Below are 21336 nucleotides of genomic sequence, written 5' to 3'. Positions count from 1 at the left end.
TGTCCATAAAAATTGTTAGTATTATAATATGATTCAACTTTTTGGGGTTATGAATAAAATTAATAAAATCAGGCTTTGTATCAATCATGATTATTGCTATTGTTTGTATAGTATTAGTAAAAAACATCACAGTTGTGTATTTTATAATAGATATAGTAATACGTATGGTAATTGCCTACTCACACTTGTGTTTTTTATGATCATAAAAGATTGAGATTTATGTACAGTAAAAGATAAAGAAACTTGTGTGGATTTTTTTTTTTTCAATCCACTGAGTAATAAATATCTCCCTACACTTTACAAGGTACAAGGTGAAACTGCAAATGTATTAATATTGAAATGTTTTGTTATTTATGTAAAATTGTTATTTTGTGCAAGTGTTTTTTACATCAGAAAGTTTAACCATCTATGATGAAATGTTTGCTGATACGGTGATTGGCTTAAATACTTAAACGTACCATACTTTCTGATGTGAAAAGACTTGTAAAAAGACCATTTTATGTTAAAAACAAAACATTTTAATAGTTACATAGTATTTTCATGGCTTCATAATTGCAGCATTCAACTCAAATAAGTGCGTCCCTTTGATATGGTTGAAAGTTGAACTTGAATACAAGAGTTTCAAGCACACAGTTCACACTTGTGTTTATTATGATAAAGATTCAGATATATGTACAGTAATAGGTAAAGAAACTTCTGAGAAGCATCTGAGTGAATGATAATTTATTCAGTGCTGAACTAATTAGAGCTTATGTTGTTGTGGACCATAAATGGGCTGTGCAGGCACCACTTGCATTATGAGCCGAGTTCATACATCTGTAACTTGTATATAACTTATCTCGTTTTTTATTTTAAATTGCGTTAGAACCCTTTTTCAGGTTTTGATAAGGAATAATTTAAAAGACACTCCTGTCTTAAAAGTCCTGTATGTAATTTTATGAATAAAAATCATAAAAGTCAAATGTAAATATTGACATGTTTTCATTATTTATGTAAAATTGTTATTTTGTACGAGTTTCTTTTGCATCAAAAAGTTTATTCATCTATTATGACATATGATTGCTGATGCGGCGATTGGTTTAAATAATTAAAAGTACTATAAAGACATACTTTCTGATGTGAAAACCCTAACAAGGAGACCACCCGAGAATCGGGTCACCGAATGCCCTGAAAATTTTTTTTTGGTCTACTGGCAGATAATAATGAACCCCTGTATGCTTCGTTTCATTGGATTCATTGGATGAAACGAAGCATACAGGGGTTCATTATTAGCTACCAGTAGACCAAAAAAAAATTTTCAAGGCATTCGGTGACCCGCATCTCGTGTGGTCTCCTTGTGAGTTGACACGTTGTTTTAATAATTTATCTCAGCGAAAAAGGCGTATAAACAAATGGAAAGTATTCAGATCCATAAAATTACGTTTATAAACGTCTACAAAATGCTTTATAAACAATTTTATTAACATGAAAATTATACTACATCATTGTGTAGGTCATTACTTTCAAAATGAGATGTCGATGAGCTCGATCGCACTAATACGAGCCAAGTTACAGAGGTTGAAAGATAAAAAAAGGACGTATTTCTAGTAATTTTGCACTGATTATTGCATAACTTTTTTTCTAGTGGACAAATTTTCAATAAATTTAATTCAATCTTTTCGTTTTTTAAAGACACGAAAAAATACCCCGGAGTTTAGGAAAAATTGATGTTTCTCCGAGCGAACCTCAGCTATTAGAAAACTAGAAAAATTGCGATTTTTTTCCATTTTTTAGCAATATTCAAATGGCTCTACAGCAGTTAATTTTGAAGCAATCAAAACTTTGAAAAAAGGATATTAAAGGTCTTAAAAAGACCTTTCATTTGACGATTTTGGATTTTGATTTGCTTAAAAATTGACGGCTACAGAGCCATTTGAATATTGCTGTAAAGAAGCGGAAAAAATTAATTTAACCCTGTAATGTATTGATTAAACACAATTGTTCTATTTTAATTACTTAAGGCTTTATTTAGGAATTACATAAGAATGTGGTACAGATAGATACAGAGAGCTCTCGAGTGCGCCCGTGCAGGTACAATACTGATATCGTTCGGAGCACGGTGTGTACGACACCATGTGAGTGCGCATACGTGCGCGCTCTGGTGACTATACCCAAACCCTTTAACGCCCAAAATTGCAATTTTGCGCATAAATGTTTGATCGATTGAAAACCATAGATAAAGTTGATGTTTTCTCTCGAAAACTCATATCCAGGGGTTTTTGGGTGTGTTCTTTCAGAATCCGGTACTATTTTTGCAAAATATTAACAAAATCATTGTTTATTATGCAAATGAAAAAAAAACGTGATTTTTCGACTTGAAAATTCTTTTAAAAGTCGAAATAAATAAAATAATTTTTTTTTCTAAAGTCAATAATGAGCAAGTACAAAATTCTTAAAGATTGTATACTTAAAAATACTTTACTTATCTCAATTTATATGAGCTAAAATTTTTCACAGACTATTTTTTTGGTACATAGATCACTTTTCCGCTTGGTCCGGGCAAAATAAAAAAAATTTTTTTTGCTTCCAGTCTAATGTATATGGGTAAGGCTCAGAATTTTTTTAATAAACCTGCGCTCGTATGTCACCGATCTTGACGCCCTTTTGGTATTTTATAGTACATGGTATAATGGTCCCAAAACCAAAATTTTAGACCGCCACCCCCTCCTACCCCCTTCACCCCTATAAACGTCCATTTTCTATATATATATATTTTCTGAAGGCCTGAAGCAATTAAAAAATCTGAAAAAATTCACAAAAATACTTTTCAACAATCCAAATAACCTTGAATTTTTTCAAATTTTTTAAGTTCTTCAGGCCTTCAGAAAAAAACATTGAAAATTCTGAAAATCGAGATATGGCGATATGAGCCGATATAGTAAACGGAAATTTTTTCAGTTTTTTATTGCATTGAAAAACATAACCTCAATTTTTTAAGATTTTTTCACATGACCTAACGCACTTTTTGAAGCCAAAAACCGCTTTTTTTGACGAAAATAATTTTTTTAGGACAGTACGGAGCCTCGAAAAATCTGCTAAATTTTTTTCTCGTTTTTTTTATCAAAATACATAACCTCAAATTTTTTCAGATTTTTTAATTGAAGGTGATAGCTTCAAGGGCCGAAAAAAGCTATTTTTAACAAAAAAAGGTTCCTAGAACCCGATGGTTCCGGTGAAAAAATTTGAAAATATTTTTTTTGAATTCCTTGTCAAATTTTAATAAATTTTGAGCGTTTCAAGTTTCCGATTGAAGCCTCCTAGCTCAATCTAGAGCAAACCAAAGATTAATTCAAAATTCTGAAGACGTTTATGAAGACACATTAAGAAATTATAAAACTATTCTGATGCTCTAGATTGAGCTAGGAAGCTTCAATCGGAATTTTGAAACGGTCAAAATTTATTGAAATTTGTCAAGGAATTAAAAAAAAATATTTTCAAATTTTTTCACCGTAACTATCGGGTTCTAGGAACCTTTTTTTGTTAAAAATAGCTTTTTTCGGCCCTTGAAGCTATCGCCTTCAATTAAAAACTCTGAAAAAATTTGAGATCATGTATTTTAATGAAAAAAACGAGAAATAGTACATTACGCGTGCCGTATACTATTTTTCTTAATGCCCGGTCGAAAGTATGAGTCAGTCAATCAATTTTTGGATTTTCAACAAAAATGTTAGCTGAAAAATCAGAGCTTTGTTTCGATGCCCGCCCTGACATTTGCGGCACGAGCGCAGCGAGTGTCGCTGGTCAGGGGGGCGGGCATCGAAAACAACAAGTACATATTCATATATATATGTTTATTTACAATTAAATTGATTTTTTAATATTAATTATAATTATGATTCTTCATTAGATTGGATTGAATTAATAAATATAAAATTAACAAAAGTACAATCTTTAAAAGATTTAGGAGTATTTGTCGTAGAATTTATAATTGAATTTACTCCCAATGATTGTATTATATTTGAACTAGCATATACCGGCTATAGCCTAATCAAGTCAGCTTCTTCTTCGAATTTTCGACAAATTTCATTTTTATCGTCGGAGTCTTTGGTCGCTGAAAATTCATTTTCAATAACACGTTGGCTCATTTCGCTACGTATTATAAACAAGATTGATTATCCGAACTAAAACCTCGAATAACAATATACGGTTGCTAGGTGACAAAGCTACGCGCAGTGAAAAAAAAAGCGAAATAGCAGTGGCTAAAAGTAAAACTTTTGCCATCGAAATCGATGGCGAAACCGCGTACTTTCGCCCAGGGGATCAAGAAAAAATTTTTTCCAGATTTTTCGAGGCTCCGTACTGTCCTAAAAAAATTATTTTCGTCAAAAAAAGCGGCTTTTGGCTTCAAAAAGTGCGTTAGGTCATCTGAAAAAATCTGAAAAAAATTGAGGTTATGTTTTTCAATGCAATAAAAAACTGAAAAAATTTCCGTTTACTATATCGGCTCATATCGCCGTATCTCGATTTTCAGAATTTTCAATGATTTTTTCTGAAGGCCTGAAGCACTTAAAAAATCTGAAAAAATTCATGGTTATTTGGATTGTTGAAAAGTATTTTTGTGAATTTTTTCAGATTTTTTAATTGCTTCATGTCCTCAGAAAAAATATAGATCGAAAATGGATGTTTATACCGGAAGTGGGGGGTAGGAAGGGGGAGGGGGTCTAAAATTCTGGTTTTGCGACCATTTTACCATGTACTATAAAATACCAAAAGGGCGTCAAGATTGGTGACATACGTGCGCACGGTTTCGTAAAAAAGTATTATTTTGACCCATATACATTGTAAATACAAGGTATATATATAATAAAATTATTTTTTTTTTTAGTCATCGGTTTTCCAGATTTTTTGGGGAGGCCAGAACTCTTAGCGCGAGACTCATTCAACGCTTAATATATAGGATTACCGCGTGTGTTGTGCAAGCTCGAGCGTGCAAAATGTCGACGTACACGGATCATTTTTATGAGGTTCAACGTTCTTTTCAAAACTTCGGGTGCACCCGTAATAATTTCGAGCGATTATACAACAGATATACGTTCACCAAACAAGATCTCGAAGAACATTATTTTCCGATTCTGTATTGGGAGGGTCCGCTTCCAAACCTACTAACTTACTGTCGAAGAGACGAGATTGAACGTATCCTCTCGACTGCAGTGAATTATTGTTTGATGAAACTCCACCTTGATCATAATCCAGGAGAACTGATCATCAAATTCGTGGCTTGTTCCGGCTACAGGGACGCGCCTGACCTCGATGTCGAAACTGACCGAGCGGAGTTGCGCCGCACGACACCGCTTCATTCGATAAAAAATTACGTATTGTACGGTAATAACTTCGATCGAGCTGAGTCCATCGCTCGAGATCTCTTCCTAATATACAACGACGTTAATTACATCGACGAGTCTGGATTGTCACATTTCCACGTGGCCTGCGCGTGCGGCTTCGACGACTTAGTCGAGAGATTCCTCGAGCTTGGACAGGATCCCAATCGCCGCGTGCAATCGACGGGTGATTTACCACTGCACATGGCACTGCAAAGCCGGTTGGGAAGGAGTTCCACGACGGTTGAATTGCTACTGAGACGAGGCGCCGATGCCAATTTGCCTAACAAGGCAGGAGACACTTTTCTGCACGTTATCAGTCAGCCTGGTCACGGATACGATTTCTCGGTGGAAATTTTGTTGAAAATCATGGACGAGTCGAATAAGCCGTTGCAGATCGAGGCTAGGGACAAGTGGGGCAACACAGCGCTTCACAATGCCATGTTCTACTCTGATCGCAAGATGATGGATTGGCTGCTGAGGCACGGCGCCAGTCCAAATTCGACCAACGAGGCGGGTGAAACTCCTCTTCATGCAAGGTGCACAAGATACCCGCATTTGAACGATGATGGTTTGGATAAACTATTCTTCGAGATCAACGACGAGTTGAATCGGTCGGTGCAACTCGACGTCAGGGACAAGAAAGGACGAACACCGCTTGAATTGGCCGTAGCGAATCTCAAGCCAATTTTGGTCGGTACACTATTGGATCGTGGTGCTGATGTGTCTAACTTCGTTTTTCCTGACAACGATTACTTCAGCCGACTTTATGTATCAAGTCCTTGTGATAAATTGCAATCGGCGTGTCAAGTTCTGGCCTGCGTAGAACATCTCGAGAATAAAGGATACGAGCTGGATCAAGGCGATGCCTTGTTGATTATGAAATCGTTTTCCAAAGGCCAATTGTTCGAGAAAGGGGTGGATGCCGAACAACGCTTATTCGACGACGAGGAGTTTGCGAGCCGAGCGAAAGAGATAACGATAAGGACGGTTCGGTCGGAAAGAGAGGGCGAAGCCGAAAGTTCGCTTTACGATCTGATTCAGTTGCCAGCGAAAGAGGTGAGAGATCTACTGATTCATAACAAGGATTTCCCGAATAAAATACGTTGGCTTCCTACAAGGCAGTTGGAAGCCTGCACCGCGCATCTGGTCGAAAAGGTATCTAGAAGATTTTTCCTGGACTGGGCGATAGATCCTTTCTGGGTGCTGATACACTATCGGCTTCCGATTCTCTGCTGTCGGAGGATTTTGGAAAAATTGAAAAACGAAGATTTATATAATATTTGTTTCATGGGTGTAGGTCCAACAGATAATGACGGTAAAATAAATGTAATAAAAAATGTATTAAAACGTAATAATGAAAGACCTGTTCGAGCTAGAAAAGCTCCAAAAAGGTTACAAATTGAATGGCAAAAAAATAATGTAAAACGAGCGAGAAGAATGATTATACACGACTGACTTTAGCCGTGTGGAAAAAAAATTTTGAACCGTACAACGCGGTCACAGCCCGGAAAATCATCACAAAAATAAAAACTAGAGCTGTGTAATATTTTTGTAAGCTAGAGTATTTGTGTAACCTAGAGTAATATTTTTTGATCAGATATCAGGAATCGATTAAATGGAGATCATTTAAACACGATGCTTTTCCTAAGTTCAAGAGATGAGCATGATTGGATGTAAAAAATGCAACTGTTACATTTAAAACAATAAATTAAAATTTTAATAGTTCATAAATTAATGGATGCAAGAAAATAATTTAAACCATGAATATCATTTAAATATGATTTAAACCCAAAACTCATACAAATATGATGCTAATATATAATAATATTATTGAAATGTTAAATAATTTGTAAATTAAGTTATATTTAAAATAAAAATTTAAATGTTCAATAATTCCAATTGTTTTTGTTTCTGAAAATCGAAACTTTAATAGTACTTTGCGATACTAGTGGCATAAGTAACACTTGTCCCCTATGTCACGAGTATCGTACAACATTTTTGTGCTACCGCCTACCTCAACCTAAAGTAACATTTTACTCCCGCTGCGCAAAACCAAAATGTTACTTTAGGCTGGGGGCAGCGTTGTGACACGGGCGACTACACTAGTCAGCTGATCGTTCTGTTTTATCGATCGTCACAGTATAGCCAACTTGAACTCGAAATGAGAATTCAAATGTATAAATTAAGGCTTAATTATGTCATTGTCATGAATTGATTTTCTTTATGTTTAAATACGTTTAGTAAACCCAGATAATATGTAGTTATTGAAAAATAATTGAAAATATTATATATCATAATAATACCAAACAATGAATAAAATGAAGTGCATAAATAAATAAAGATATTGTTATTTCAATCAAAATTCTATTTAATTACCGTGATGATAATTTTTTCATGTGATCGAAGAAATAATATTTTTTTAGTCGCCTCCTTCAGTTCTTTTAGTTTACTTTACGTCCCATAATTATTGTATTTTTATTTGGTAGCTTATGAACAATAAATAACGCGTTAATGATGCATCAAAACAAAAACAACACGTATACTTATGGCGTGCGTCAACCTGTCTACCACCAATACGTGTTACTACCAAAAGCTATGGCTGTTAAAAGTATATTTCGAAAAAGAAATTAACCATGCCAAAAATAAAGATGAGACAGCAAAAAATATATCTACAATTTTGGACGACCCGCCAACGGAGTTGTATATGAAGTTTCTGTACTTCATCATCATAAAATTTACCGAGGTGAATGAGCGATTGCAATCGGTAACTCCCATCTATTCAGAAACTCGAGACCCGATGGCTGATTTATATCATGATGTTGTGTCTTTATATATGCAACAAGAATATATTTTGAAAACTAATATATCGGAAATTGATCCAGAAAATGACCTCAAACCTCGGCTTCGCCTCGGATGATAAATTACACGTGCTCCGAGACTTTCCAGTTTTTCACTCCCTAGGTGCAAAATGTACTATTATAGTACTGTGCCAAGTTCACATTTATGCCCCCTTTTCCGATGCATAAGTCGCACTTACTGGTATCGCGAAGTGAGGTTAGCGCACGAGCGTATGCGAGTGTGATGCGAACGCAGCGCCCAGCGGTGCCAGAGTGTGCGACTTATGCCACCGAAAAGCGTGCCTAAAATGTGAACTTATGCCACGCAGTGCTATAAAGAATAAATACTTTACAAATATCGATTCTTGAGTATCGATACTTTTTTTAGGTATCACCCACCCCTATTCATAATGCATATACCAAAGAAATTAATAATACATTCATTTGATTGTCTTTATTTTATTTGTTTATTTATTTTACTTATTTTTGTTCGCTTTTGCCGTTTGTAAAAAATAAAAAGAAATTTTAGAACGATAAAGTATAAGTTGTTAAAATTTCCCTTTTTTATCCTCACAATGAAAAATGTCTTTTTTAAATAAAGAAAAAAAAGGAAACTTAACCATACATCGATTCTCTTTTCCCGATTTCATTTCAATTTTTATCTCACTTATTTACTCATTACGTAAAAAAAAAACCCCATGTAGATCGCGGTGGCGATGGCAGCCGTGCTCGGAGTCGTGCTGTACCGGATGTCCGTGCTCACGGCCCTCTACGGTCTGTCTCGCAACGACAGCGACAACGACGGCGACGACGTTAAGGGCAGCTCCAACAACGTGGTCACGTCCTACGCCATCCTCCTTACCACCGTGACGGCAGCCGGCATCAATCTCTGCTGCATCGTCGTGTTCAACTGGATCTACGTCTGGCTCGCCGAGTGCCTCACCGAGATCGAGCTCCAGCGCACCCAGACCGAGTTCGACGACAGTCTCACCCTCAAGATCTATCTGCTCGAGTTCGTCAACTACTACGCCTCGATCTTCTACATAGCCTTCTTCAAGGGCAAGTTCATCGGCCATCCGGGCGCCTACAATCGGGTCTTCGACTCGCGCCAGGAGGAGTGCGGCCCGGGCGGCTGCCTCCTCGAGCTTTGCATCCAGCTTTGCATCATCATGATCGGCAAGCAGACCATGAACGCCATCCTCGAGATGTGCTTGCCTTATTTCTGGAAGCTCATGAACACCCTGAGACTCGTGAGCCGCCGAAGGGGGGACCCGTTGACGTCACCCAGCAGCAGCAGCAGCAGCAGCGGCAGCAAGTACATGCATCTGCAGTGGGTGCGCGACTACAAGCTGGTCGAGTGGGGCCCCAGGAGTCTGTTCCCCGAGTACCTGGAGATGGTGCTGCAGTACGGCTTCGTGACGATCTTCGTCGCGGCCTTTCCGCTGGCGCCGTTCTTCGCCCTGGTCAACAACGTGATGGAGATGCGGCTGGACGCCAAGAAGCTGCTGACGATGTATCGCAGGCCCGTAAGCCAACGGGTGCGCGACATCGGCATCTGGTATCGCATCCTCGACTCGGTCTCCAAGCTCTCCGTCATCACCAATGTACGTTTTAACTTCCTACACCAATTCACTCTTCTTTGTCATTTTTTTAATATAAACCACAATTAAATGTCGATCTACATTTTGAACATAAAATTGACGTCTTTGAGCCCTAACAAATGTGAAAAAAGTGGCAGAATTGGCCTTTGCATCTTAAAATAGCTTATTTTTTCTATTTTAGCATTTTGGCGCTGTGCTCAAGGTTCAGATCAGAGTTATTTAGGTGGCCATGCCTAGTAGGGATCAAAATCTTCAGAAAAGTATCCTTTATGGTCTGATTTTTTTGGAATTTTGATTAGAGTTAAAAAAATTTTGAATGCCAACAGATGTGAAAAAAGCAAGAAATAAATAAAATTTATTATTGTTTTTCAGCACAGTTATTGTATAATAGAACTGATTTGAACGTCTAAATCAAAATTCCACAAAACTCAGCCCTTTATGGGGCTGAGATAAAGGATACTTTTTTGAAGATATTTGATCAAAATTAAGCTATTTTTTGTTGCATAGGCCTAATCTACAACTTTTTCCACATTTTTTAGGGCTCAAAAATTTCCATTTTATGTTCAAAATGTAGATTGACATTAAACTGTGATTTATATCATAAAAATGCCATAGAGGAGTGAATTGGCAAGGCTTAAAGGCAAGTCCAACAAAAATACAACAGCTGCGGATCAGGAAAAAGATATTTTGCTGCGCAGCAAAAAATTTAGCAAAATTTTGCATTGAAATGTAGCCCAATAATGTTGCTGTGACAGGAAAATATCTTTTTCCTGATCCAGCTGTCTACTTTTGTCGAAATTGCCTCTAAGATTCGTTTTCAGTGTAGTTCTCATGTAACTTATCATTTAAGATCTTACTCAAATCAATGGAATTTCTTGATCATAAGAACTCACTAAATATTGTAATCGGGACAAATTGTATAAAAATTACATTTGCCTTTATTTACGTTCGTTGTAGGGTTTCATCATAGCGTTCACCTCGAACTTCATTCCACGACTGGTCTATCGTCTAGCCGTGGCGAAGGACCGATCTCTCGGCGGCTACCTCGACTACTCGCTGTCGAAATTCAACACGAGCGACGATCCCACGATGAGCATGATAAGCGGCAACAGCACCAGTGGCGGCGAGATTTGCCACTATCCGGATTATCGCGAACCACCGGACTCGCCGAATCGGTATCAGTATACCGATTTGTTCTGGCACATACTCGCCGCTCGACTCGCCTTCGTCGTCGTTTTCGAGGTACTTGACCGCGACTTATTTATGTACCATCTTGCGCGAGTATTTTTTATTTAAAACAATGACGATAACGATCCGCAGAACTTCTTGGCTGTGATAATAATAATCGTGCGCTGGTGCATACCGAACATGAGCGCGAAGCTGCGCGACAAGATACGCCGCGAGGCCTACATCACCAACGAGATCATAATTCAACACGAGGCTCGGCGCGCAGCCATCACCAGGAGCTGCCTCAACGTCCTCGACGGAGCCGACAACGGCTCGCTGCTGGCGGCAGCGGCAGCGGAGACAAATTTGCTGGGCGGCGGCGATAACCCGACGACGGCCGTGGCCGACAGGTGGGATCGAGTGCTGAAGAGCTCGCTGTCGCAGTCCGACTTCGATCTGGAGGTTCACGGCAGTCCGATGATGATAAATATGACGGAATTAATGGCTAAGAGCGGCAACAACAACAATAACAATGACAACGGAGACGTTTAAATGAATGGTTTGAAAGCAGAGAGAGAATGATTTTATATGTTGTGACGTTTTTTCGTGTAATTGTTATAAAGGATGCAAATGTTTTTGTTGTTAAAGGTATGAATTCTGTAAAAAAATTTTAAAAATACTCATAAGAGAGCCAATTATTATCGATACCTAATACAATGGGTGTTCACAGTAATTTATCTAGAAATGTAGTTTACGATAATATTTTGATCTTATACAAATATTTGGTTGATCCAAATAATATTCAATTTACACGTACTATATGATTGTTTATATTAAAATTAAGTCAAATAAGGCCTAAGCTTTTTTTTTAAAAAGAATTTATTAAATATAAATATGCATAGTTTGTTATTTACTTATACATCGATATCGCAACTGTGATGACGAGCTTATTTATACATGTAAATGTATAATTATATCGTTGAACCGCACTGACTGTTTATGAATATCACCTGAACACTATTCAAGACTGGATCTTTGTACTACTTCTACAAATTTATTACTATATTACGTTATAAATGTATAAAAATATACGTTTTCCTAATAAATAGTGATATTTATTGAAACGTCCTATATTCATTCCATTCCCCAATGGACCTCTTATCCGAAGAGTATTTTTTGAAACCGCGGTCTTGCAGTTTGTAAGTTATTAAAATCTAGATAAAAATATTCTTATTAATTTGATAGAAATATTCTTATCAATATTCTTATTCAGTTGATGGCCGTTTACCATTTTTAACTTACAAATAAATTAAAATTATTTCTTTCAACTCAAGCTTCTATGAAATTATCAATGAAGATCATTTTACGTCCATTTGTAAAATTTATTCTCACACGACAAACTTTCAAAATTTTGAATTCTGGCCATTTGAAGTTGAAAAATCGTAATTATTTAATTTATAATTTTATTGTTATAATCATCATTATTATCTTTTTTTCTTCGCAGCTACTACATTTTTCGAGCAAGAGATTTCAAATTAATTGAATTCAGTGCATTACTGCCAACATAACACGGAGTTTTATCTTGACAGTTAGCTTACTCGTAAATAGGCAGACGACGCGCAGCAGCCCACGAACAAGACTTCAGACGACAGTAAACAAACCGAGAATTCCTCGTTGAGTAGCTCAAGTTCCATAATTTTTTATTGTTTATTTGGATTGTTGGATCGCAAAATGAGCAGCGCAGCAACTAGTAATGCAGGTGCAACAAACAAATTGGCTCCCAGCAGATCAACTGTTTACATATCGAATTTACCATTCTCGTTAACCAATAATGATATCTATAAATTACTCGAGATTCATGGGAAAATAGTCAAGTGAGTTGAAAAAAGTCGTTACGCAGCAATGGAATTTTCAATTTACATTGCAGTTTACGTTTTTCAGAGTGACAGTGGTGAAGGATAAACGCACCAGAAAGAGCAAAGGTGTAGCATTTGTACTGTTCTTGACTCCTGAAGACGCCAAAAATTGTGTGTATAATACCAATAATACAGAGGTATATTTTTTAAATAATATTCTTGTTTCTCAAATAGTATGATTATAAAAGTTTTTTTTTCCACACAGATGGGAGGGCGCACAATCAGAAGTTCAATTGCAAAAGATAACGGCAGAGCTACAGAATTCATTAAAAGAAAAGAATATCCAGATAAATCACATTGTTATGAATGTGGCGAAGAAGGTCATTTGTCTTATCAGTGTGAAAAAAATACTTTAGGTACCAGAACTCCACCTAAAAAAGTGAAAAAGAAAAGGAAGAAACATCACGAGGACAACGACGACAATGAACAGTACGATTCTGATGACAGCAGTTCGGCACTAAATGAAAACCAGTCAATGAAACAACCATTTTCAGACAGTGAAGAATCAGAGGATGAAACATTAAGTTCAGCTATTAAAAGAGAGGTGAGTAACTTTTCTTTTACTACCAAAGAAATTTATTACAACTTTAAAGATTAAATTTGTTACGGATAACATTACAATTAACACGTAAGCAACGTGAACATAACATTTAGAATTTACAAGGCATAATAAAATTCATACAATTCATATCGATACAGGAACACTCTATCTATAAAATAAACTTTTGAGTAACTATTGTCATGAATATAAAAATATTCTTATACATGGACAATACATTATTCACAACGTTATACTAATATACTATTAATGAAACATAAAGATACACTATTCTTTTGGACTATATTGAATAACAGCTAAAATTAAATTAGGCACACTTGATCACCTTTGCAGTTGCTTCAAAATGCAACTACACTAATCACAATAAGACTAATTTCTTTGTTCTTTTCATTAAATTCACTCAATGAATTTAATAGTAATAAAATATAATCCTAAGCACTGTACAAAAAAATGTTTTCATCTAAATTTTAATATCTAATCCACAGCAAGAGCGTCGAGAGATGGAAATGTATAGGAACAACGTAGCAAGTGATAAAATTGAACTAGTCAACCAAAAATCATCTGAAAGACAAAAAAAACGTTTTAAAAAAAGTGAATATTTCAGTGATGAAGAAGAAATTAGTGAATGAGTAACAAGTGTTTTAAAATAAATATTTTTTTACAAATTTACTTACATTGTTCGATATATTTTACAATTTTTCAAATAGCCTTGAGAGCCTCAAAACTTTTGATTGATAATTTGACCAACTCTCACTCACAACTTTGACCATATTCACTTCATGTTTTCCAACTTTATTTTCTTCTCTCTTTTCTAATACAAATGTTTTTTTTACAAGATCAAGCGCGATTTCTGAAAGAAAAATTATTTAATCATTATTATAATTAAAACTTTGAGATATGATAATGTAAAAAAAAACTTTCACACCGTCGCTTTTGCTTAAAGTTATATCTTTTCTGCTATTTAAATTCCTCAAAAATAGATGAAATGCATCTTCAATACAGTGCATTCTGATCATAAAGTCTAAATCTCTTTTGGCTAAATAACTAATAAGTTTTATCCCATTAGATATAGCAGTGTATTGATTCACTGTTAACTCCTTCCAATAGTGTCCTTTGTATCTTTCTTCGAATTTTTCCCAATCTTGAACTTTTTGTAATTCTTTTTTCACATTAATACACACTTTGTTTAATTGGCTGTTAGATTCTACAATTGAATTTTCAGTCTTGACATATTTTTCTTTCAGGTCACCCACATTTATTTTAGAACATTCACACAAGTTAAAAAGAACAAACTTCAACAATTTTAAACAACAATTACACGTATATATCGTTTGTTCCAACCAAGGAATGCACTTATTTATCAGTGCCACGTTACTAAATCTAGTTAAATCCATTGTTATATGGATCATAGTTACAGGGTCCAGCTTAAAATTTTCTAGTTGAGCAATTAATACTTCTATTGTACAAGCGTCTAAAATATAAATTATTTTATAAGAGTCATAATATAAATAACAAACATTACAAAAACATTATGTACAAAGTTATCATACCTTTTGTAAAATGAGGAGAACCAGACCAGTAGGTTATACCACTATGTTTTGGAGCAACACAAAATTTATTTGCAAAACTAGGATACAAGGAATAAACTTTCATTGTTTTGCAAAGAGAAATAAAAGTCGAGAGTAAAGGCCTGCTAAATGTTATTTCTTTGACTATGGTAAATATTCTCCTGATACTGTAAAATGAGTTAAAAAGTTTATCATTTAGAATATTTTTCAATTTCAATCATGACTTACCCATCGGAATTCATTTTATGTTGTACATTCGAAATCAAAGTCATAATAGCTATTAACAGTCCTGTGAATTGATGGGATCTTCTCTGAAAACAGAAATGATACATTTAGGAAAAATAATTACAAATGTAAGACGAGTCAGCAAAGTTAGTCTTACTATCGTTCCAACGATAGTGACAAAATCCACAATCAAATCCAGAAATTCATAAGTACAACCCTTTCTGTACCAGGAGTTATAGCTGTTCATTTGTTTGGCATAGCTCTCGAATTCCTTGTCGCCTTTCACTTGCAATTTTCGATTTCCACATACGTAATCGGCCAGATAATCCGACGCGCTGACGAGATGAGAGAGCAGGCCGACGGCTCGCCGCGTCTCGACCCCGCGCTCGAGATCGTACCAGGCCTTGGCCTCGCAAAAGTTGTGCGTGTGGGACACGGGAAGCTCGTAAAATTCGGACATGTAGAGCTCGTTCATGTCGCGAATGTCATCGTTCTGCATGGCTTCGGATATTTTCTGCAGGACCAGAGTTGAATTCAACAGGAGCTCGCGAGCAGTTGCTACGATCTTGTTGATTTTTGGAATGCATTCCGTGGAGTTTATTTCGTAGCTTGTTTTTTCTATCAATTCTGCCAAGTCGCATAAATAAAATTCTGTGGTCAAATTCTTCCCATTCACAGTTGTTAATTTTGGCTTGGAAAGTTCGGGATTTTCTGTTGATTAAAAGCAATTCGTTAAAAGCAATTCGTTATGATTGAATGTCATTTACTCACCAAAAATTCGGAATGTTTCTTCATCTTGAACTATGGCTAAATTCTTTTTACCCGTTTTTTCTTCTATTTTGATTTCGATGACAGATTTTTCTGATTCAGCTGTTTCGAATACACAGCTAGGAACTATTTTGAGAGGATAGTCTAAAATATTATTTTTCATATTAGTTATATGCATTTATTTTAGTTGACATTGATATTGATTATAAATTGGTTTTATGACTTATGTTTTACTCACGTATAATGGAAGTTTTCAAAATTTCATACTTTGCGGACTCTTCAATCTGTGTACTCACTTCTTTGGTTTTCGTTTTTTTAAAAGAGCTATAGAAATGGAAAGAAATGTATATTTACATATATTGACAGCTGAAAATTTTAATTGTATTGAACAATTGAATAAAAAAAAAAAGCTTACCTATTCAAAGCTGAAAAATTATTCGTTGATGCGTTCATTACACTTTTTTGACTTTTCATTTTATTGACAGATGGTTGAGCTAGCTTCATAGAGCCTGATTTTAAGATTTCCACTTTTTCAGACATGGAGTTGAGATTGAAAGTCTGTAATTCAGGACTCATTAAATTTCAGATTCATGGCAGTATAATACTGGTAAATATTTGTATGAAATTTACCTTTAATTGTAATTCAGATTCTAAAGCTGTGTTTTTCTTCATCAACTCATTCCTATCAGCTTCGAATTTCATTCTTTCCTCCTTTATAATGCGCTCCTGTTCTTTCTTGGCAGCTTCGTACCTCTGTTGCATTTGATTCAAGTGCTGGCGTAAAAATTCAGTCTCTCCCTCTTTCGTCATGAAGTCATCCAGAAGTTTCTTATTCTCTTCCTTCAGTTTAGCTACCTCTTCTCCATCTGAAAGGCGAATGTAACAAAATTATAAATACTCGACAGGGTTCAAAAACACAAAGGGCCCAAAAATGATACACTCACCGGAGACCAAAACTATATTCGACGTTGAATTCGCTGGTTTAGGGCAAAACGTCGAATTGTGGTAATTGCTCTTGACATCCTTTTCGAAGTCGTCGAACTCGAACGCCTGGGAGCACTCCTCTATCTCCTTGGATATGCAGCTCGACGACGAGGAGGCCAACATCTGAGACTGAACGATGGTGAATTGCTGGCTGGCCTTGACGACGACGGTTCCATTGTTCCTCGATGCACCGGCGGCACCCGGCGAGACTTTGCTCGGTGCAGGCGCAGGCGGCTGCGGCGGTTTGAAAACTCTGTCCTCCTGCGTGGCTTGCGACGCGATGAAGTCCAGCTCCTCGAGCTCGTCGTCGCCGGGATCGAAATCGTCGTCGCCCCACAGGTCCTCGAAGGCATTGGCACTTTGAATCGGCACGAGTCCATTGTTGTTGTTGTTGTTGCTGCTGCTGCTGCCGTTGCTGCTGGTGCTCGGCCTGCAGCTGTCCGCGGTCGCGTATCTGGCGTTCGAGGACGACTGCTGCTGCTGCTGAGACAGGTTCGACGACTCCCGGGTGACGTCGAGCCTCTGCCTCTTCGCCGGCGAGTAAACATTTTTGTGGCCACCTCTCGGCAGTCTCTTTGACATCTTTTTAACCGCTGCTCATCACGCGCGCACGCACACACGCATGCACACACTCAACACAAAGCGCGCGCGCGCGATTTCGTCTCCCGAAAGATCCTTGCACGAATTTCGGCCCACTCGTTATTATTTTTTGTCAGCCTCGTTTACTATATGTGTATTATTTTGTATCGGCAAGACGATTACGCGCGCACACACGCACATAGACACGAACACAGACACACCCACGCGCACGATGCAGCCACTGATTTTTCCACGAGAGCTCTCTCGAACGCTGCTCTGCAGCCTTGCTCCGGCTTGTCTTTTTCAATCTGTCGCACAGGCACAGCGCAGCACCACACCACAACACAACCTGCTTACTGCTGCTGCAGACGAAAAAAAAAGGCGCGTTTATAATTACTGATTCGCCGGATGATCTTAACCTCAACGATTCTGCGCGCTGAAATATTCGCCAATTGCGAATCCGACAGGTAGCATAGGACTTTTCGCGGTGTCGAATTGTGTACTCCAGTTCGAGATTCTAATGTTACACCAGTAAACGTATTGATGAAAAATGAAAAAAATAAATAAATAAATCGCGGACGACAACGATAACATTTTCGAACGTTATTTTGAAATTTCATTATCACACACGTATCGCGCACGAGGGGGGCATGTATCATTCGTGCCTTCTCGATATTGCCGTTGTGCTGCATCGTCCAAAAAAAGAGATAACATCGTGACATGCATTTTATATCCTCTATACCTACCTTTAATAAAATCATATAGTGCTTGCTCCGCGGTGATCGTAAATCAACGACGCGCGACCCCCCAAAAAAAGCTCGCGTGAGTATATCGATACGATTATCTTTTTTTTTTTTTGCGCGCGCGCGGCAATAAAATGCACTCGCTGCACAGAGCAGCAGCAGCAGCAGCTCTCACGGGATCGATCGTGTTTATTATTTTAAGGAATATATCAAGCCGAGAGCGGTGTAAATGAATTGTTATTCGGGGTTTTTTTTTCGTTGCTTCCGGATACAGCTGTATAATAACGATTCTTTTCTTTGTGAAAAAATCGCTTCACTTATTATGCGTTTCGATGCGGGAAAATCCTTTGATATTTACAAAGAATAAAACGATGATGATGAAATCTAATCCTCCTCGCGGAGGCTTAATAATCGAGAGTCACGCGCTCGCGATGACGAATTTATTGTCCTCGATAAGAGAAAGAAAAACTAATTGTCCCGAAAATCTCGTCGAGCGTATAAATTTAATAGGAAAAAGGAAATCTTCGCCTCTCTCGCTTCGAGTTTCGAGCGATGAATTTACGTCGACGAGCCGACGTGGATCGCTAGCTCGCGATCCTGCCAAGGACGAGACCAAATTTTCAATCGATACAGCGCCTGATTTTGTTTATCGGCCGGATTGTATAACATTGAAATAATAATGAGAAAAAAAAAGACAGACACAAAGAAGTCAAGCGCAAATTAGTTGATTTTTTTTTTTATTGCCTACCTTTGCTCTTTTGACATTAATACTTGCACACTTTCTCGACGATAAGATAAATCGCGCGATCACCGCGAGACTCGACTCGTCTCGTTCGCGCGGCGCCTATATAAATTAGCGGCGAAAAATCGTGTCGCGAGGTTTTTTTTTCGGCTCCTCTCTTCTTCCTTGAATCGGAATTTGATTCTGCGTCAAGATGCAGGGCCTCAGCAACTTCATGCAGTACCTGTTCATGACGTTCTCGGGCAATCTGCTGAGCGTCCAGAAGTACTGCGATCTCTGCGCCGACCACACGGTCTGCCTCTATCCGGTGAGTCGTCGTCGTCGTTATAAATGCTATTTAAGATCGAACGATATATAAAACGGCGGCGTTCTAGAATACAGGCCCGTCGGCCAACTGCACGGATCTGATAGCTTACGGCCTGCTCGAGGCCGAGAAGCAGTCGATCGTCAAGCTGCACAATCAGCTGAGGCAGAGGGTGGCCCAGGGATTGGAGACGAGGGGCAGTCCCGGGCCACAGCCGGCGGCGCGCTACATGCCCGATTTGGTAAGTACACCCCGTTTTACAAATGTTCTTAACAAGAGCTTTCGTAAGATCTTACGTATTATTGATATTTAAAATTCTGACATTAGTTTTAAAGTTTTGATTAATTATTGGCTAGTAAAAAATATACGTTCTTGTGTAAGTTTTTACGTAAGAACTCGTGTAAATAGTTAAGTAAGAACATACACGGCTGATAACCATAAGTAGGATCTTATTTAAGATCTTACGAAAGTTCTTATGAAGAACTTGTAGAAAAAGTCTTGTGTGAAATTTTGAAGAAAAAAAAAATTTTCAGAGTTGATAATTAGAGCTTTAAGAACTGGTGTCGGATCTTTTACTGTCGATAATCATACGTAAGATCTTACATAAGATTTTTGAAAATTCTTGTCACGCACATGCATTCATGGTACATTCAGACACTTGTTGAGAATTCAATGTAGTTAACGAATATGAAAACAAAAGTATCGTATAATGTCTGGTTCAAAAGCTCATTCAAATTTTGAAATTGCTAAATAAAAAGATCGATAAACTTTTAATATCTTTCACAAACATGAAATAATTTTTATGAATAGATTATAACTTTCTATAAAAATTGACAATATTGTAACTGGAAAATGAAAAAAACTTTTACTAACTCTTATTAGAGCATCGTATCCGAATGTTTATATCAATTAATAAAAATTTAATAGAAGTTTATAAAACTTTTATTAATTTTTGCTAGAAGAAACGATTTCCGTTAGGGTAAGAACCAATCCAATATTTTCATTGGAGCGTAACGAATTGTAACGGAGTGTAATATCCTGACTCCACGCAGGTATGGGACAACGAGCTCGCGGCCATGGCCCAGCGCTGGGCCAACACCTGTCGCCAGAGCGTCGACTCGTGCCGCAACACCGAGCGCTTCCCCGTGGGCCAGAGCGTCGGCTATCGCGGCACCACCGGCAACGCCCACAGTCTCCGCGTGACATCCATCGTCCAGGACTGGTACGACCAGGTGGTCTATCACGACGGCGCCCGGGTCTCGGCCGGGTTTCGCAATCGGGGCGCCGATCAACGCTACGTCGGCACCTACACGCAGATCGTGTGGGCCGACACGAGCTACGTCGGCTGCGGCTCGACGAGGTACAGGGACGGACGCTACAACACTCTGTACCTGGTCTGCAATTACGGGCCCTCCGGCAACATTGTCGGTTATCCGATTTATCGAGCGCGATGATGACGATGCCGTGTAGGATTTAATTGTTGTTGTTTTTGCTTTTTGTATATCGTGTATGTAGGATGCAATGAAATAAAATTGAGACGAAAATAACGACTTTGTCTTTGTTTTTATTTTTTTGACGAAGAACAGAGCACGATCGTATAATAACGAAGATTATATATATGCAGTCAGCGATACGTACATTTAGTTGGCAAAGTTCGAAAGACGACGACAGCTGCACTCGTATGCATAATACAACGAAACTTTGCCTTATACATCGTATATATAGAGCGAGAGAGAGAGAGGGAGATAAAAAAGTTACGTACACATAAAAGTTTACTCCGAAAGGCGCCCAATTTCAAAGGCGTAAAATAAAAAAAAATAAATAAAACAAGTCTCGCACATACGACGATAAAAATTCGGGTGTTTTCTCATCGCTCCTTGGCCTCGATATCGCTCTTCCTCGGCAATAACGCATTATACGATATATCTATCATAACTAACATCGAGTCCGTATATATATAATAATTTATTATACAGCGTGAGG

General features: G+C 37.6%; 4 protein-coding genes across 4 annotated transcripts in view; 3 read left to right on the top strand and 1 right to left on the bottom strand.

The window, feature by feature from the left end:
- The window catches only part of LOC106653515 (anoctamin-4), a 23967-nt gene extending 11272 nt beyond the window's left edge, over window positions 1-12695 (top strand). The window contains exons 6-9 of the mRNA XM_014372984.2: window positions 8902-9801; window positions 10756-11040; window positions 11119-12164; window positions 12470-12695. Of these exons, the coding sequence (XP_014228470.2) occupies window positions 8902-9801; window positions 10756-11040; window positions 11119-11517 (1584 nt within the window). The 3' untranslated portion in view covers window positions 11518-12164; window positions 12470-12695. The remainder of the gene's footprint in view (window positions 1-8901; window positions 9802-10755; window positions 11041-11118; window positions 12165-12469) is intronic.
- A 53-nt stretch (window positions 12696-12748) lies between these two features.
- On the top strand, window positions 12749-14069 carry LOC106653519 (zinc finger CCHC-type and RNA-binding motif-containing protein 1-like). The gene is made up of 4 exons (XM_023457992.1): window positions 12749-12839; window positions 12893-13018; window positions 13087-13425; window positions 13926-14069. Exons 3-4 carry the CDS (start codon window positions 13087-13089, stop codon window positions 14067-14069), a joined length of 483 nt encoding a protein of 160 aa, XP_023313760.1. The 5' UTR covers window positions 12749-12839; window positions 12893-13018.
- Window positions 13442-17890, bottom strand: LOC106653517. The gene is made up of 11 exons (XM_014372985.2): window positions 16946-17890; window positions 16632-16867; window positions 16417-16559; window positions 16240-16325; window positions 16005-16145; window positions 15391-15944; window positions 15237-15319; window positions 14991-15175; window positions 14366-14911; window positions 14115-14290; window positions 13442-14001 (listed from the first exon to the last, which is right to left on the bottom strand). Exons 1-10 carry the CDS (start codon window positions 17565-17567, stop codon window positions 14130-14132), a joined length of 2757 nt encoding a protein of 918 aa, XP_014228471.1. The 5' UTR covers window positions 17568-17890; the 3' UTR covers window positions 13442-14001; window positions 14115-14129.
- Window positions 17891-19242: 1352 nt separating this feature from the next.
- On the top strand, window positions 19243-20807 carry LOC106653341 (venom allergen 5-like). Its single transcript, XM_014372741.1, has 3 exons — window positions 19243-19356; window positions 19424-19594; window positions 20406-20807. The coding sequence occupies exons 1-3, from the start codon at window positions 19243-19245 to the stop codon at window positions 20805-20807; spliced, it is 687 nt and encodes a 228-aa protein (XP_014228227.1).
- The last annotated feature ends 529 nt before the right edge of the window (window positions 20808-21336 follow it).

The sequence above is a fragment of the Trichogramma pretiosum genome, unplaced genomic scaffold (assembly GCF_000599845.2).
Source record: "Trichogramma pretiosum strain Unisexual culture from Peru unplaced genomic scaffold, Tpre_2.0 scaffold35, whole genome shotgun sequence".
In the NCBI taxonomy this organism is placed as follows: domain Eukaryota; kingdom Metazoa; phylum Arthropoda; class Insecta; order Hymenoptera; family Trichogrammatidae; genus Trichogramma; species Trichogramma pretiosum.
The sequence above is the reverse complement of the archived record's forward strand: the minus strand, read 5'-3'. Positions and strand labels throughout refer to the sequence as shown.